Source organism: Lissotriton vulgaris, chromosome 10 (genome assembly GCF_964263255.1).
Source record: "Lissotriton vulgaris chromosome 10, aLisVul1.2, whole genome shotgun sequence".
Classification (NCBI taxonomy): Eukaryota; Metazoa; Chordata; class Amphibia; order Caudata; family Salamandridae; genus Lissotriton; species Lissotriton vulgaris.
Genome location: NC_141698.1, coordinates 581,931,330 through 581,948,973, shown reverse-complemented (window position 1 = coordinate 581,948,973; position 17,644 = coordinate 581,931,330). Strand labels below are relative to the sequence as shown.

General features: G+C 43.3%; 1 protein-coding gene across 1 annotated transcript in view; it reads left to right on the top strand.

The window, feature by feature from the left end:
* The window catches only part of SNX29 (sorting nexin 29), a 1,754,850-nt gene that overhangs the window by 1,381,855 nt on the left and 355,351 nt on the right, over positions 1-17,644 (top strand). The window contains exon 20 of the mRNA XM_086941425.1: positions 5,309-5,448. Within this exon, the coding sequence (XP_086797551.1) occupies positions 5,309-5,448 (140 nt within the window). The remainder of the gene's footprint in view (positions 1-5,308; positions 5,449-17,644) is intronic.

The window sequence follows — 17,644 nt, the reverse complement described above, 5'->3', positions numbered from 1 at the left end:
GGACATAAATATTTACAACAAGGGGTGGTGAGGGACAGAGTCTCTGAATTAAGCAGAAAGCTCTCACCCAGTCAAGAGATCAGGGCTAGATCCAACACCGTTTTTTAGCTCACTGCACCATCCCAGTTTCAGAACCTGGCTGTATGCAAATTAGTCTGTTCCTGTCCCAGTGGATGATGGGAACAGGGCAAACCAAACTACAAAAGCCAATTCTTACACTGGGAAGGAAACAAGCTCCCGGGGTCCGGTTTCTGGCATTACAGCCGTCTTCGGCCCGGTTTGCTTGAATCCTGATGGTGCAATGAGCAAGGGTCTCACATCTGAGAATACCCTTCCACGCTTAGGGTGGACAAAAATATTTACAACAAGGGGTGGTGAGGGACAGAGTCTCTGAATTAAGCAGAAAGCTCTCACCCAGTCAAGAGATCAGGGCTAGATCCAACACCGTTTTTTAGCTCACTGCACCATCCCAGTTTCAGAACCTGGCTGTATGCAAATTAGTCTGTTCCTGTCCCAGTGCATGATGGGAACAGGGCAAACCAAACTACAAAAGCCAATTCTTACACTGGGAAGGAAACAAGCTCCCGGGGACCGGTTTCTGGCATTACAGCCGTCTTCGGCCCGGTTTGCTTGAATCCTGATGGTGCAATGAGCAAGGGTCTCACATCTGAGAATACCCTTCCACGCTGGGGTGGACAAAAATATTTACAACAAGGGGTGGTGAGGGACAGAGTCTCTGAATTAAGCAGAAAGCTCTCACCCAGTCAAGAGATCAGGGCTAGATCCAACACCGTTTTTTAGCTCACTGCACCATCCCAGTTTCAGAACCTGGCTGTATGCAAATTAGTCTGTTCCTGTCCCAGTGCATGATGGGAACAGGGCAAACCAAACTACAAAAGCCAATTCTTACACTGGGAAGGAAACAAGCTCCCGGGGACCGGTTTCTGGCATTACAGCCGTCTTCGGCCCGGTTTGCTTGAATCCTGATGGTGCAATGAGCAAGGGTCTCACATCTGAGAATACCCTTCCACGCTTAGGGTGGACAAAAATATTTACAACAAGGGGTGGTGAGGGACAGAGTCTCTGAATTAAGCAGAAAGCTCTCACCCAGTCAAGAGCTCAGGGCTAGATCCAACATCGTTTTTTAGCTCACTGCACCATCCCAGTTTCAGAACCTGGCTGTATGCAAATTAGTCTGTTCCTGTCCCAGTGCATGATGGGAACAGGGCAAACCAAACTACAAAAGCCAATTCTTACACTGGGAAGGAAACAAGCTCCCGGGGCCCGGTTTCTGGCATTACAGCCGTCTTCGGCCCGGTTTGCTTGAATCCTGATGGTGCAATGAGCAAGGGTCTCACATCTGAGAATACCCTTCCACGCTTAGGGTGGACAAAAATATTTACAAGGTTCTGAGCTGGGATGGTGCAGTGAGATAAATAACGGTGATGGATCAAGCCCTGATCTTTGGACTGGGTAAGAGTGGTCTGCTTAATTCAGACACTCTGTTCATCACGAAACCAGGTTCTGAGCTGGGATGGTGCAGTGAGATAAATAACGGTGATGGATCAAGCCCTGATCTTTGGACTGGGTAAGAGTGGTCTGCTTAATTCAGACACTCTGTTCATCACCACCCCCTTTTCTGAATCGTTTTTGGCCACTATAGGTGTGGCAGGGTATACTCAGACATGAGTCCCTTTCTCACTGCACCATCAGGATTCAAGCAAGCCGGGCCGAAGACGGCTGAAATGCCAGAAACCGGTCCCCGGTAGCTTGTCTCCTTTCTGGTGAAGAATTGGCTTGGTAGTTTAGTCTGCCCTGTTCCCATGATGCACTGGGCCAGGGACAGACTGATTTGCATATAGCCAGGTTCTGAGCTGGGATGGTGCAGTGAGATAAATAACGGTGATGGATCAAGCCCTGATCTTTGGACTGGGTAAGAGTGGTCCGCTTAATTCAGACACTCTGTTCATCACCACCCCCTTTTCTGAATCGTTTTTGGCCACTATAGGTGTGGCAGGGTATACTCAGACATGAGTCCCTTTCTCACTGCACCATCAGGATTCAAGCAAGCCAGTGGCTTCAGATGTCCATCACAACTTTCTAGAATTTGCAATCTATTGCCTCAACTGCGACTAGTTCCTGCAGCTTTGACCTTGCATTCATCTCCTTCGATGCAGGATCTTTTGTGTTCCCGCTTCACTGTACTCAGTACAAATTTCATCAATGGATATTTTGTTCAATACTGGCCAGGAAAATTCATTTAAGTTCAAGAATCTCAATTTCCTCAGATGTCAAAAAGAGTTATGTTCCAGGCAGCAGAACCTTTTTGGGTCTGACGTTGATGTATTACAGTTTGAAACTGCGATAACCACTAAGGATTAGGATGACTATAACGAAGTCTGCCATTTGCTTTTGTTTATCTAGATTAGCACACACCTTTTGCTGTTCTCCAAAATGTAAATATCTTGGACTCTCCCTAGGAGTTTGAATTCCCAAGATATGAGCGTCCAGTCGGACACAGCAGGCTCAATTTTTGCTTTTAGTCAGTGTAAAGCAGAAACTTTAAAAGGAGTCTTTGTGACAAACCTCAATCTCCCCCACCCATTCCCTCTCCTTCCTCCTCCCGACATGTAGGCAGGCACGTCCGCCCTCCCCAGCATGGGCAGCCGTCCCCACACACTCGTCACCACACATACTGACCCCGCCTGGGGACACCGCCCATCTTGCCACTCTGGTGGGTTCTAGTACCCTCCCGAGCCAACCCATAGAACCCCTCTTGCACCCAGTGTCCCTTTATATGCTGACCCTTACAGATTGAGACTCATGATCTCCTTCACAACATGGCCTGGGCAAAGGAATCGCTGCCCCCTCCATCTCTTTTGCATTTGTTTTGCTCCCTCCACCACACTGAGGTTTTTTCAGACTTGCACTTCCTCCCCCTGTCATCTCGGACTCATGGCCCACGGCCTCTACCTTCGCTGCGGACAGGGAGAATGTCCGCTGTTCACTATCTGTCACCCGTTGTATGGGGTCCGTCATGTAGCACCAAGTTGACTAGCTAAATGTACTGTTTCTGCTGATGATATGTTCTCTTCTATTGCTGCACCTACCTTCCCCCTATCTCTACCTGATCCTATCCACCCCCCACCCTCTCCATTGCTGTACCAATTATGTTGTATATTTCCTCCTTTGCTACACTGTTCCCAAGTTATACAACTGTCTTGATAACCAATAAAAAATGACGACACAAAAAAACTCTCAATCTTCTCCTGCAGTATCCTGGTGAGAAGATAGCAAAAATACTTGCCAATAAGCATAAGTTTGATGTCAGCTCACATGACTTCAGAATGTTTTGCAGTAGACGCTTCCTGCAGGAAGTAAAAGCAAAAGACCTTTCCTAACACACTATCTAACGTGTAGTCCTTGAAAATGCATGCGTATGGAAGAAAGAATTTTGTATCGGGCATTCATGCTCTTCGAGCCACATATGTCAATTGTTTTTTGGCTAGATACTCAAGTGCCCTTTGGGACGTGGACACCTTTGCAGCTTCCAGCCTGTCTGATAACATGCTATGAATTTTAAGTTCCTGTTTCAGGATGGCTTAGCCACTGTGATGCAATCCTTGCAGGTAGTATTACCTCTTGACCTGAGGGCCAAATCCATCAGCACAAGAGTTGTCATCCATCGGCATGCATGGATGCGATCCACTGGCTTTTCCTGGGACATTCAAGTCCAGATGCTGGACCTGTCACTTGATGGGTAATGTCTCTTGGAAAAGTGCTAAAAGTTTACTTGAATGCATCAAGCAGAAAAGAGCGACCACCATGGCCCTCCATAGAAATACAATTTCATGAACAATACAGGCATTTTGGGGCATTCAACTGGCAGATCCAGGGGTAGAAGTAGTACCAACAGTGCTATCCTCAGCAAAATTTGTTTTCACTCCTTCTGAGTCACAGTATCTCGATGCGGTTGAATGATTTAGAGGAATGTACAAGTCTTGTATTTTCATATTGCCATCTCCATTGCCCACAAGCACAGACAATGGATTCATTTCTTGGTGAACTGTGAGCACTATTGAATTTCTGTCCTTTTCGTGCTCTCTTCAGCACCCAGTCTTCACTAAATTGCTAGCATTTGCTTTCACTCATTTGCAATGTCAGGGCGTCCATCTTTACCCATACTGTGCTGAGTGCCTGGTCAGGGTGTCCTCTCCAGTGGAGTCACTTTAGGACCTTAATTATACTATAACCCTTCACAAGATTTTTTTTAAATAAAGCTTGAGGAATCCTTCAAAGGGCCACCTTCTGATTGCCTCGGAATTTTGTGTGGTAACTCCGCTTCCTAAGTTACTGATACCAATTGCACCACAACTCCAGTGTCACAGCTACTGGTTAAATGCTTGAAAACGTTAGAGGCCACCTAGAAATGAGGAATAGCTCATTTAGAACACAATTTCTGTCACAATTCCTCTGTTCGCCTCAGTATTCCCTTAGAGACTCAACTCGATGTTCACACATGGAGTCTCCAGGTTCAAAAATATGAGATCCGTGGAGCTATCCCCTAATTCTTAAAGGACAAGTAACTGTTCCTCTTGCTCTTCTTATGCACCTCTCCCCTCATTTTCTTTCTTGTCTGAATCTTCTTCCTAATCTCCTTTTCCTCCTCCTTGCCTCCTCCTCCTACTCTCCACCCTTCTCAATTCTTTCCATCCTCTCCTGTTCTTTTTCTTCTTTTGCTCATCTCCTCACACTCCTCTCCTGCTCCTACTCTCCTCCCCACTCATTCTCTGTTTGCTCTGTTCTTCCTCTTCGTTTTCTTCCTTCTCTTAATCTTCCTAATCTCATTTTGTTCCTCCCCGACTCCTCCTTCTCTCCACTCTCTCCTTCCTCTCATGTTCTTCTTATTCCCCCTCATCCTCTTCTTCTCCCTGTTCCTCTTCCTCCTCTTCATTTCCCTCTTCATCTCCTCCCCTGCTCTTACTCCCCTCTCTCCTTCATTCTCTTTTTCCTCTTTTCTTCCTTCTCTTCTTCTGCTTTCAAATGCTGGTCGAGATGTTCTAATGCATCGCACTTTGCTTGTGCTGCTGGTAAAATAACTGTATGTTCTAATTATACTTGTGTTAAGCTCTTGAGAATGTGAACACTTCAATTTTGAATCATTACACTTACTATCTGATCTTATACATGGTTTAATTTTCTAAGCAATATATGTTTATCATTTGAAGACAGAACCGTTAAAGTATGTGTGCATATACTGTAGTACTTTTAAGTGTTAGCTTACTGATTTTATTTTAAATTTATCTAGGATGCCAAGTTTGTTGAGGAACGACGGAAACAATTGCAAATTTATTTACGAAGCGTCATGAACAAAATCATTCAAACAGTGCCAGAGTTCACAAGCAGTCCTCACAAAGAAACCCTTATCAAGCTTATGCCCTTCTTCGTGTAAGTAACTACTAAATAAATGTTTTAAACCCTATAAAACGCAAGTAAGGCAACCCACTCCACTTATAAACCTCCCGAGACGAGCATTACAGCTGTTCATTTGCATCCATTATGGTCTTTGTCAGATAATATAACATCATTGTGAAACAAGTAATACTGGCACCATATGTTTTGTTCCTGTTCTTTCGAGACAGCGTGTTCCTAGGAAAAGTAAATCAAATAATACTCCATTAAAAACAAATCACCTGTTTGCCCCTGTTCTCTTAATACTTTATTTTGATATATTTCCGGGTAAAAAAAAAACAAGCTTTTACACTGCACGTAGGGATTCCTTTCATTAGAATCTTTCAAATGAAGACTCCAATGGTACATTTCTCATCCCACCATAAACTAGGAAGATATGAGCGCATCTCTAGCAAGATGTACTGCGTAAATCACCTGGGCACCAACCACGTCTTTACACCATTTACTTTGTTGCCACAGAATGTTCCACCTCTATTTCCCACTGCTCTTTTTTTCTATGTATTACAGCTCAGTCACTTATGGTATCCATGTATAAAAAAATGTTATGTGAATTTTAATGACATGTTGTTCTAGACACAATTGAGTGCTTAAATATCAATTTTGTTACAACTTAAATGCAGAACTGTGTTTTATACGGGGTTTTTTTTCACAGTCAATGTGCCTTGCTACCAAATCTGATGGCATCATTTGGGGACACCTTTAAACAATTCAGTGTTTATCATGTGTTAGCTAACAGCAATTTTCATGATTAGATATTTCAGCCCATACTTACAATGAAAAAAAGTGCATGTCACAAAATGCAACATGATTTGGGATTAAAGACAGGACTGGCACCCTTTGACATGGAGCTACTTAGCAGCAGTGGGCTTTCTTAACTTTCCTAATAGAGTAGGCAGACACGTTATTGGTAAACAAATGTTACACTAGACAGATAATTATTTAATTATTTAAGCTGCAGCCAGGGAGTACTGGATACGTAAATAATAGGCACTGCAAAGCATTGTGGAGCAGACAGTTTTGCAACCTTTTTAACTTAACCAACCCATCAGCACTCTTTAAAGAAAATGTCTATAGCTTGTGTTTGTTGCAGTAGTTCGCCTCTTGTGCATGTTGGTCTGGAATCCTAGTCCTCAAGTGTGGAAAAGGGTCTCATGTTAATGCAGAAAAATCAAGAGGCATTGACACCCAACAGGCACACAGGAGGTAAAACAGGATATAATGGTTACCAAGTTGAAGGTTTCCTGTCGGGATCGTCAGCAGCGCTAGAATAAATAAACGCCACTAACCTCTTTTCTTGTGACCAGCAGAGACAATGCCTGATGTAATTCCCCCCAATTCCCCGTAACACAACCCCCTACAGAGGAAAGGTAATCCTTCTGCGTGAAATTGTGCCCCAGGGGAAAAGGGAAGTGGATAAAATAATAAACCAGCCGTACGGTCTGTGCGCCCTGCAAGATCTGGTCTAAGGAGCTACAAGGCCTCAGGAGGGATGCTCTCACACTGCAGAATAGGAAGACAAGATAGTAGAGTGTAGTATGTCTGTAAACATATAACAATCTCTTTCTGAGCACTCACCAGAAACACAAACGGCTGAGAACTAAAATATGGTTGTGCATGCTTGATTTTGTCAGGGTAGAATGCTCCCCAAAATCGTAGGTAACATATGACCAGAACTAGTGCGAAAACAAATGTACCCTGATTCTTATATATATACAGAATCCAGCAATTGGAGTTGTTAGAGTCACAACTAGAATTGTTATTGCAAATTGTTCTGTCACAAAACGTAATAAATCATATATACTCTCCTTCAACGTCGGAAGGAAATTCACAGTGAATATCTGGAAGTTCCAATAGGAAGATGACCTGCACACTGAGTACATCCACAAGAATAGGCAAGGACAAACAGAAATAATGTTAAAGTCTTCAGGGATACCACTTAAACACGGGGCGTAGTTTGTCTTGAAAGAGCAGACACAGAGACGCGGAATACTCCTGCCAAAGCCACGTAACAAATAAACGAGCAGTATGCGTTTAAAGTTACCGCATCTCACTAGAATCCCTAATGAGCATGGAATTAAATGTTACAACGGTGGAGGCGGTCCCGCACTCCTACCGATACCTGGTGATAACTGAACTCTTTCAGATAGGCAGAATATAGCAGGAAACAGGTCCGGGCAGGAACACTTCGGGAAACACAGCTTTTTTCTTCACGCTGGAATCCGGCGGGGAACACTATCCGCCATTCCTCTCACTAGCGAAGATTGTCAAGCACCTTCTCATTGAGTAGGAGGTGCTTATAGCCTGACCGCCCCGTTCCTCCTTCTGATTTGCCCCTTGGCCTTCTGGTAGGTGTAGTTCATTAGGACATTCCGTTTTCTGAAATGGGTATTACTTGCAGAAAAGGCCTGAGAGGGGGACGAGGTTTTCACCCCTGAATAGGAAAACGCTACAGTACCCCCTCTCAAGGACTGCCGACTCGGCGGTCGTCCAGGCTTGCCAGGGTGTTCAGCATGAAAACGTTCGACCAAGTCAGGGGAATGCAAGTTGGATTCGGGTTCCCATGTTCTTTCCTCCACCCCGAATCCATACCAGTCCACTAGATATTGGATTCTACCCCTCACCAGACGGGAGTCGAGGATAGCCTGTACTTCATACTCCTCCTGACCATCCACCTCTACGGGACGGGGTTTGTCAGGTACCCTTATACTAAGGGGACATGGTTGGAGCAGGGAGACGTGGAATACAGGATGGATTCTCCATGAAGTGGGCAAGGACAACTTCATGGCTACAGGGTTGATAACCTCTTCAATACTGTAGGGCCCTACATATTTGGGTTTCAGCTTGTTTACCCCCCTCAGATGAAGATGCTTTGTGGACAGCCATACCTTATCCCCCACATGATAATCAGGTTCCCTTGACCTTCTCTTATCTGCATAATGTTTCTGTGTGGTTTGTGCATGGGCAAGAGAATGCTTGGCTGCTATTAGGACTGCTCTTAAGTGTGCATGATACTCGTGGCCACTAGGTAAGGGAGAACGAACAGGCCATTCAAAAGAAAGCATATTAGGGTGATAGCCATTTATACAAAAGAAAGGTGAACAACCCAATGTAGAATGCGTAGCATTATTATAGGCAAATTCTGCCATCCATAACAACATAGTCCAGTCCATTGCATTTTGCAAGGTGAAGCAACGGAGATATTGTTCCAACGTCTGGTTTAGACGTTCTTTTTTCCCGTCCTTTTGGGGGTGGTAGCTGGAAGATAGTCGCGCATCAATGTTTAAGGTTTTACCAAGAGCTTTCCAAAAACGAGAAGTAAATTGGGTACCCCTATCGGTGATCAAAACACACGGAACACCATGAGCTCGGACTATTTTCTGGAGAAACATCCTTGCCAATTCCAATGATGTCGGCAGATCAGTTAAGGGGATGAAGTGTCCCAATTTCGTTAAGTGGTCAACAACCACCAGAATGACAGTTTTACCTTCAGAGGGCGGCAACTCCACTATGAAGTCCATTGATAGGGTGTGCCTAGGTCATGGAGGTGTGGGTAACGATTTTAGAAGTCCTGTAGGTTTTGCATAGATAGCTTTCCCTTGGGCACAGACCGCACAATTCCTGATGTATTCTTGGACATCCTTACGTAACCCGGGCCACCAAAAGGAACGCTCCACACATGCGATGGTTTTGTATATTCCCATATGTCGGCCCAACACAGAATCATGGGCCCACTTCAATGCTTGTCGTTGCAGTGTTTCTTTAGGAAGGTATAATGCCTGACCATGATATGCGAGGTCGTCTTTTTCAAAGCGGTGATCTGGATCTTCTTGTAACCAAGTATGCACATCCTCCTCTGCCAAGAAGATTTTTACGTCTTCCAAGAAATCCGGTGATGTCAGCAAGGCCAGTGTCTGTGTTGGAGTTCCTGCTTCGGTTAAACTGAGAGGAGGATCCATAAGGGGAGACACATTATTTTCTTCAGTATCTTCAAGTCGAGAAAGGGCATCAACCTTTCCGTTTTGTGGTCCGGGTCGATATCTGATGACGAAATCGAAATCGGAGAAAAAGAGTGTCCACCGCAATTGTCTAGAAGTCAATGCCTTTGCGGTCTTCAAAAACAACAGATTCCTGTGATCGGTATATATCTCCACAGTGTGCAAGGCACCCAGAAGATAGTGTCGCCACTCTTCACATGCTTTCTTTATAGCCAGAAGTCCCTTGTCGCAGATGGTGTAATTCACCTCGCAGGGGGTGAGTTTCTGGGAGTAGTAAGCAACAGGATGGAGTTGTCCAGTTACAGGATGACGTTGTGATAGGACCCCTCCCACAGCATGCTGCGAGGCATCAGTCTCGAGTACAAAAGGGATCTGAGGATCAGGATGGCGAAGGATAGGAGCCTGCGTGAACTTATCCTTTAATGTCTGGAAAGACTGAGTGGCCTCTTCACCCTACTCAAAAGCGGCATTATTCCGGAGTAGACTGGAAATGGGCTGGATGATTTTTGAGAAATCTTTTATGAATCTCCTGTAATAGTTAGCGAATCCAAGAAAGCTTTGCACGGATTTGATATTATGAGGTGTTTTCCAGGGCATATAAGGAATGTTGTTGTAGTTTGTCCAAAACGGTTTTGACGTGTGCTTCGTGCTCCTGTAAAGTGGTAGAATAGATCAAAATATTGTCAATATAGTCGATGCAGAATGTTTCCAGGCACCCTCGCAACACCTCATCCATAAAATACTGAAAGGCGGCGGGGGCGTTGCAGAGCCCAGAAGGCATCACCCTATATTCAAAGAGACCGAATTTTGTTCTGAACGCCGTCTTCCACTTGTCGCCTTTCTGTACCCTAAACAAATGATAAGCACCACGGAGGTCAAGTTTTGTGAAATATCGAGCATCCTTAAGCTGATCCAAAAGCACCGGTATCAATTTGAGAGGGTAACGATTCTTGATGGTTACTCTGTTGATGGCCCTATAATCGATACAGGTCCTCAATTCGTCACAATCTTTCTTCGGGATGAAGAAAAGAGGAGAGGATGCAGGCGAGGTGGAATGTCTGATAAATCCGGTAGTGAGGTTATCATCAAGGTACTTTTTTAGATATTGAGTTTCCTTTTCAGTCAATGCATAAACTCTGCTGCAGGGAATGTCCGCTCGTGGTATCAAGTCGATTCAGCAGTCATAGACCCTGTGAGGCAGCAACTGAGTAGCCTTCTGATTATCAAACAGTGGTTGATACTTGTGGTATTCCTCCAGTAAGACAGTGGCACAGCAGTAGTGTTCTTGGGAACATGCAGTCGCCAAATAAGCTGAAGGTGTTTTCTCTTGATGGTCGAGAAGAAATGCTTCCTCGTGACAATGCTCTGTACAATATTCTGATGTCATGGTGACGGTGCGGGCTGCCCAAAAGACTACGGGATCATGGAGTGTTAACCAAGGCATTCCTAGGATGAGTCTGAACTGGGGTGCATCGATTAGATCAAACTGGATGTGTTTGTGATGAGTATAGCCAAACTTCATCAGAAGAGAATGAGTGTTATAGGTTACAGGACCCGACGACAAAGCTGTTCCGTCTACCGCCTTCACCATCTCAGGGGTCTTCTTCTTTTCACAAGCGATCCCGATTTTCAGTGCAAACTCTTGGTCTATATAATTGCCGGTGGCGCCGGAATCAAGTAAGGCACCCACCTCTACGACCTCTTGAGAAGATATCCAGAGAGAAACACTGATATTTATATGGGCCACAGCAGGGTGGAGAGTGTTGGCAAGGGTTGGTGAGATCATTCTATTATGTGGACCCAACTCAGAGACCTCTTCCTAACTTGGGCTCTTCAGTTTCCAGACGACTCATCAGGTTTCGCTATTGCTTGTATTCGTGGAACAAAGGGTCTCCCTGGTAAGGCATTACTAGCCCAACATTCTTTTATAAAATGTCCTCCTTTTCCGCAATACGAGCACTGCTTCAGCTTTTGCCTTTTTTCTTTTTCTTCTGAGGTAAGGGGTCCCTGTATTCCTCCAATTTGCATTGGTTCGACCCCATCAGTATTTTTAGGGTTTTCTTCCATGGTGTTTCTTGGTCTGGGATAGAAAAAACGATGTTCTCCTCATTTCCTATCCCCTTTCCTCTCTAGAAATCGATGATCCAACTGAACTGTTAAATCTATTTATTCCTCACAGGTCTGTGACAGTTGTACAACCTGGGCGAGGACATCCTTGAGTTCTCCTCTGAGCCCCTGATAAAACAAGGTGATTCTTTTTTCGGAAGGCCAGTCTGTCTCGACCACGAGTTGATTGAAAGACGTGATATACGACAATAGATCTTGTGATCCTTGGCGGAGAGTAAGTAGTTCCCTATCCAAAGTCATCATATGGGATTTCCTATCAAAGAGTTTCCTCAGCTCCAGACATAAGTCGGAGAAATTGTGCAGTACAGGATCATTTCTTTCCATGAGAGGAATGGTCCAACTGGCTGCATCCCCCCCCCCCCCCATGTAGGACATCTTGAAGGCAGTTTTTGAAGCTTCGTCGTGAAACACAACAGGTTTACATAAGAAATGAAGCCTACATTAGTTTAAAAAAGTCTCACATTTTTTGGGATCCCCATAAAAACGTTCAGGGGGAGCCAATGGTATACCATTATTTTGTACCACATGGACCGTAGGCATGGTGTTAGGTGATGTAGGAGACGGAGCAGTCGTAGCAAAAAAACCACCCCCTTGTGTGCCCGGAGAAGGAGTCTGAGTGTCTGATACAGGTGGGAGCAGTGTAGCTGGCCTAATATATGAACCCTCTTGTGTTCCCCTACGGGAGAGGCCTGCTACCTCACGAGGTAATGAACCCACTTCTCTCTGTACATTCAGATTTTCCGAACGTGACGTCTGGACCTCGTGCTTCAAGGCAGTCAGGCTTTCCAGCAAGGAAGTCAAAACTACATTGGTGTCCATCTTCTGGGCTGGGCGTTAATCTTGGGCTTGACAATCTGCCGGGATCGTCAGCAGCGCATGAATAAATAAACGCCACTAACCTCTTTTCTTGTGACCAGCAGAGACGATGCCTGATGTAATTCCCCCAATTCCCCGTATCACAACCCCCTACAGAGGAAAGGTAATCCTTCTGCGTGAAATTGTGCCCCAGGGAAAAAGGGAAGTGGATAAAATAATAAACCAGCCGTATGGTCTGTACGCCCTGCAAGGTCTGGTCTAAGGAGCTGCAAGGCCTCAGGAGGGATGCTCTCACACTGCAGAATAGGAAGACAAGATAGTAGACTGTAGTATACTTAGAGAAATTAATGTCTGTAAACATATAACAATCTCTTTCTGAGCACTCACCAGAAACACAAACGGCTGAGAACTAAAATATGGTTGTGCATGCCTGAATTTGTCAGGGTAGAATGCTCCCCAAAATCGTAGGTAACATATGACCAGAACTAGTGCGAAAACAAATGTACCCTGATTCATATATATATATATACAGAATCCAGCAATTGGAGTTGTTAGAGTCACAACTAGAATTGTTATTGCAAATTGTTCAGTCACAAAACTTAATAAATGATATATACTCTCCTTCAACGTCGGAAGGAAATTCACGGTGAATATCTGGAAATTCCAATAGGAAGATGACCTGCACACTGAGTACATACACAAGAATAGGCAAGGGCAAACAGAAATAATGTTCAAGTTTTCAGGGATACCACTTAAACACTGGGCGTAGTGTGTCTTGAAAGAGCAGACACACGGAATACTCCTGCCTGTAAAGCCACGTAACAAATAAACGCGCAGCTTGCGTTTAAAGTTACCGCATCTCACTAGAATCCCTAATGAGCACGGAATTAAATGTTACAATGGTGGAGGCGGTCCCGCACTCCTACCGATACCTGGCAATAACTCAACATTTTCAGATAGGCAGAATATAGCAGGAAACAGGTCCGGGCAGGAACACTTCGGGAAACACAGCTTCTTTCTTCACGCTGGAATCCGGCGGGTAACACCATCCGCCATTCCTCTCACTAGCGAAGATTGTCAAGCACCTTCTCATTGAGTAGGAGGTGCTTATAACCAGACCGCCCTGTTCCTCCTTCTGATTTGCCCCTTGGCCTTCTGGTAGGTGTAGTTCATTAGGCCATTCCGTTTTCTGAAATGGGTATTACTTGCAGAAAAGGCCTGAGAGTGGGACGAGGTTTTCACCCCTGAATAGGAAAACACTACATTTCCCCAATGTAAGATGGCTTGCATGAAGAACCTTGGGTGGCAGCTGTGGAGAACCATTCACTGGTGCATGAGGGATTACTTCCAAGTTAATGGTCCCTTTCAGATGCCTAGTTTAAATAGTAGTTGCATATCGCACTGGACAGTACTAGTATAAAGAAGCTGTAAACATTTGCCTCAGTCTACCAAAAAATGCTTCACCAGCACAAATAAGATTGGAGTTCGGCCTAAATAACCAGCTGTACGCACGAAAGGGACAATTTATTAAAACATGGAACTGGATAAAAAATAACCATGATAACCAGCTGTCTCATTTATTATGGCAAGAAATAAATAACAATATTAAATCACAAGCCTGGAATTTTCTTAAAATGGCGTTAGAAGAATTTTCTGTCATGCCAATTTGGAACAATACAATTAACACGGCATCATTCAAAAAGGTAATTAATAGAACAACAAATCAACTGTTGAACGTACAAGATAAAGATATATTGGCAAAAAATAGCATGCATGGCCAATAAATAATGGGTTTACAAAAAAGCAGGTTCAAGCCTATTTGGAAATACCATGGTCATTAAAAAATAAGCAAATTTTTATTAAAGCAAGATTTGGTGTACTCCCTGGACTTAGTCATCTTCCCCCTTGGATGAAAATGGAGGGGTCTACAGTATGCAGATTGTGCAAAACCGGCGAGGAGAATTTGTCCATTTGCTATGTGTCTGTCCTGAACTTCAGATTGAAAGAAAAACTATACTTAAAACATTTTTTAATACGCGAGAAATAAGGACATGTAGGCAAGCTTTGATAAGGTGTCTGCATTCTAATGACATAAGTATGACTTCTGCTTTTGTAAAGTTTTATTGAGATTAAAAGCAAAACTAGGAGATTATAATTACGAAAAGTTTTGCGCCGTTTGAAACCGTTTTAAAATGTCATATTTACTGTAACTGGTTTAGAAGTTGGTGCTGTATCCATTTTATCTAATTTTAGTGGTTTTATATTATAGTAGATGTATATGTCACATTGTAAGATTTTAAGTAATCAAACAATAAAGAATTATTATTATTATCATAATATTATCATTTGCCTCAGTGCTTCTGTTCGCTTTGTTTCTTTCCCTCACCTGTATTATTTTCTCGTTTTTGTTTCCCTCGCGTATCCATTTTCCTGGCTCCTTAGATCTACTCTATGTTACAGTAGATTGGCGACTGTGGTTGTCTTCCATCTTCTAGGTGTTCATATATTGTGCTGTTCACAAATTGAGCTCATGAACTGCCCTGGAACTCCTTAGGGTTTGTTACAGGTCATCTAATATTTTGCTGGTAATTAAACTACCACTGAATGTTTTAGGAGGACTGCATTGTATTATTCTATAATAATGAATCCGACCCATCTGTCTCTGCGTTCACCCATTACCAGAAGAGACGCCAGGAAGGCCCAGTCCAAGCCAAGAGTTAAGATCACATGGTACTATCCTCTGAAGCCTTATATCTTCCCTTCCTACCAATGTTTTCTTCCATCCTTTCTTTGAGTGTCTGCATTTGTGAGCCTTTCAGAAAGTCCGAGTGCAGATTCTGTCAGAAGTGAGGGGGTTAACATCAAATCTTTCTGCCACCCAATTCACATGGTCAAAAGTCAAGCTTTAAAGGTAAATACAACCTTTGCCCTCGTCTCTCTCCCCCACCCCACAGTGACATTTTAAAGTTGGCTTCCCTGAGATATGTTATTCATTTACTATACTATTATTGGGTGTTTTATTTTTATTATTGTTTGCATGAAGCATGTTTGGATACGTTTGTTTGATCAGCTTTTTTTTCTGCAAGTAGATATGCAGCCTAAGATAGTAACGGTATTACGAAAAAGATACTTTCCTTGTCTGTAATATGTGCCTATTGTTGCAGTTTTTGCATTCTACAAACGAGGGCACTCGCAACTGTAAATAAGTGTGGCAATGTAGACTTACAACTGTACGTCGGTTTCTTGTCTGTATACTTCTTAGCTTCTCGTCAGAGGCTGATTTTCAGTTGCTTCAACTGTCTGTTTTCTCTCCAGCCCAGTCCTTACAAAAGAGTGGTATCATAAATGGGAACTATGCTAGTAAATATCCTCCCAGGCATTTTGCTGCTTTAATTGTCTCTGTTTTTTTCACAAAAGTAAAGAGAATTTGACATGACATATTGAGGTTGCTGGCTCAGAGCAGAAATAGGCGTCGGGATTTCTTTTGTGGGAGCCAAGCCGTTCCGAGGGAAAAGAACTCCTTTGTGGGGTTGATCTGATTAAAATGAAGTGCCAATCTGAGAGTTCAGAGATCACACGGACCCGTGCCATGATTATATTCTTCCTTCTCTACCAAGGAAGGTAATGCTTCCTGTGCGGTCACCATCCAAAGATGAAACTAACTCCTTCTGGATCATGGAGAAAACGGATAATGTGGTGGGCAGGTTCTTCTTAGGTCGTTGAGCCTAGTTATTTGAAATAAAGATGTGCAAAATGTTATCCAGTGATCCTGTGCTGTCAGCAAGAGGGGTGCAGCTTTTTCTGCCAAGGTGACATACATTCTGCATTGCATGCAGCAGGTATATTTTTTAGTTATTTTTCGAATGGGTGCCCGGAGCAAAGACTGGTTGTAATGATGTGCGAGCGTAATCTCTTGGCATTTTACCTTTGTGTCTTTCTGCCTAGGTTCATTATTGTTACAGTTCCTTTCAGCAAAGATTGAACTGTTTGACTAATGCTCAAATCGACTAAATTCTTTGCAAATTGGTCAATATAACAAAAAACAATATAATTGTTTCTACTTGAGCTGCCATGTGTAAACATTTTAGGCAGAGTTGCACTGTCCTCTTTTGTTGATGGCTTAGAATTTGTTTTGCAAATGTCATAGGTGATTTGATAATACACTTGGATTTATCCAGCCAGTCTCTGCTCAAATAAGGCAAATGGACACCATGTGTTCAAACACTCAATTATTTTTTTGACTTTGTAATAGATATATCTTTCTGCATTTTCATCAGCTTTAAAGCATTTTAGATAAGTCATCTAACAGGGCCATTTCTGGAGCACACACTTGTGTTCTGCTTATGGTGTCAGGGCGGGGAGCATGACGCAGAGGCCTATGCCCTCTCCTTATCAATGCAATTAATCGTTATTTAGGAGAGACTGAATAATTATATTACATTTTATTTGTGTTTCTGTTTGACTTTATTCAGATTGTCCATAGTCAACACAAACCCAATTCTACATAATTCATGGAAAATTAAAATTTAAAGACCTTGAGTAAATAAAAACATGGTATATATATTCTTTGCCATTAGCCTTTCCATACGGCACATAGTATATGGGGTTAATTCATGTGCTATACAGTCGTACAAATATTACAACGTGCAAGAGCAAAACCTGGCAACTGCATGTGAGGAGGTAATAGTGGGCCATTTTCTTGGTTCCAGAAATTACCATCACAGATTTAAAAGATTCAAATACAGTAATTCTCTCAGAAAACCTAAGTTTAGGTATGTATCAAACCACTTTGAAAGTGTGAATCACTCGTAGACTAAACCAGTGATTCCTCCACGTTGACTCAACCAACATCGGCAAAAAAAGAGAAACCAAACTGTTTTGTGCTTCTGATTTGCATGAGAGAGGGTCTTCGTTGCCCTTCTGTATGTGGTCCGACAATTTCTTGTTCAAGAGGATTCATCTCAACGTCTGCCCAAGCAGAAGAAAATCAGGAAACAAAGACTTTGCCCTTCCTCCTTTCGTCACCGATGTGATTCCAGTCCACAACACAAGAGGTAATTGGAAACTCTTGTGAAAGTGTATTTTCACCATCGAACACTTTTGCCTTTGAAAAAATGGCGAACACAGCGCGGGTTGTTCAGATTTCGGCTCTCCATCCACCTTTGCTCACAGTGCGAACCTTGCTTTTCATTTTCCACAATCTCGCCCACTCACCCCTTCTAACATTTTTTTCT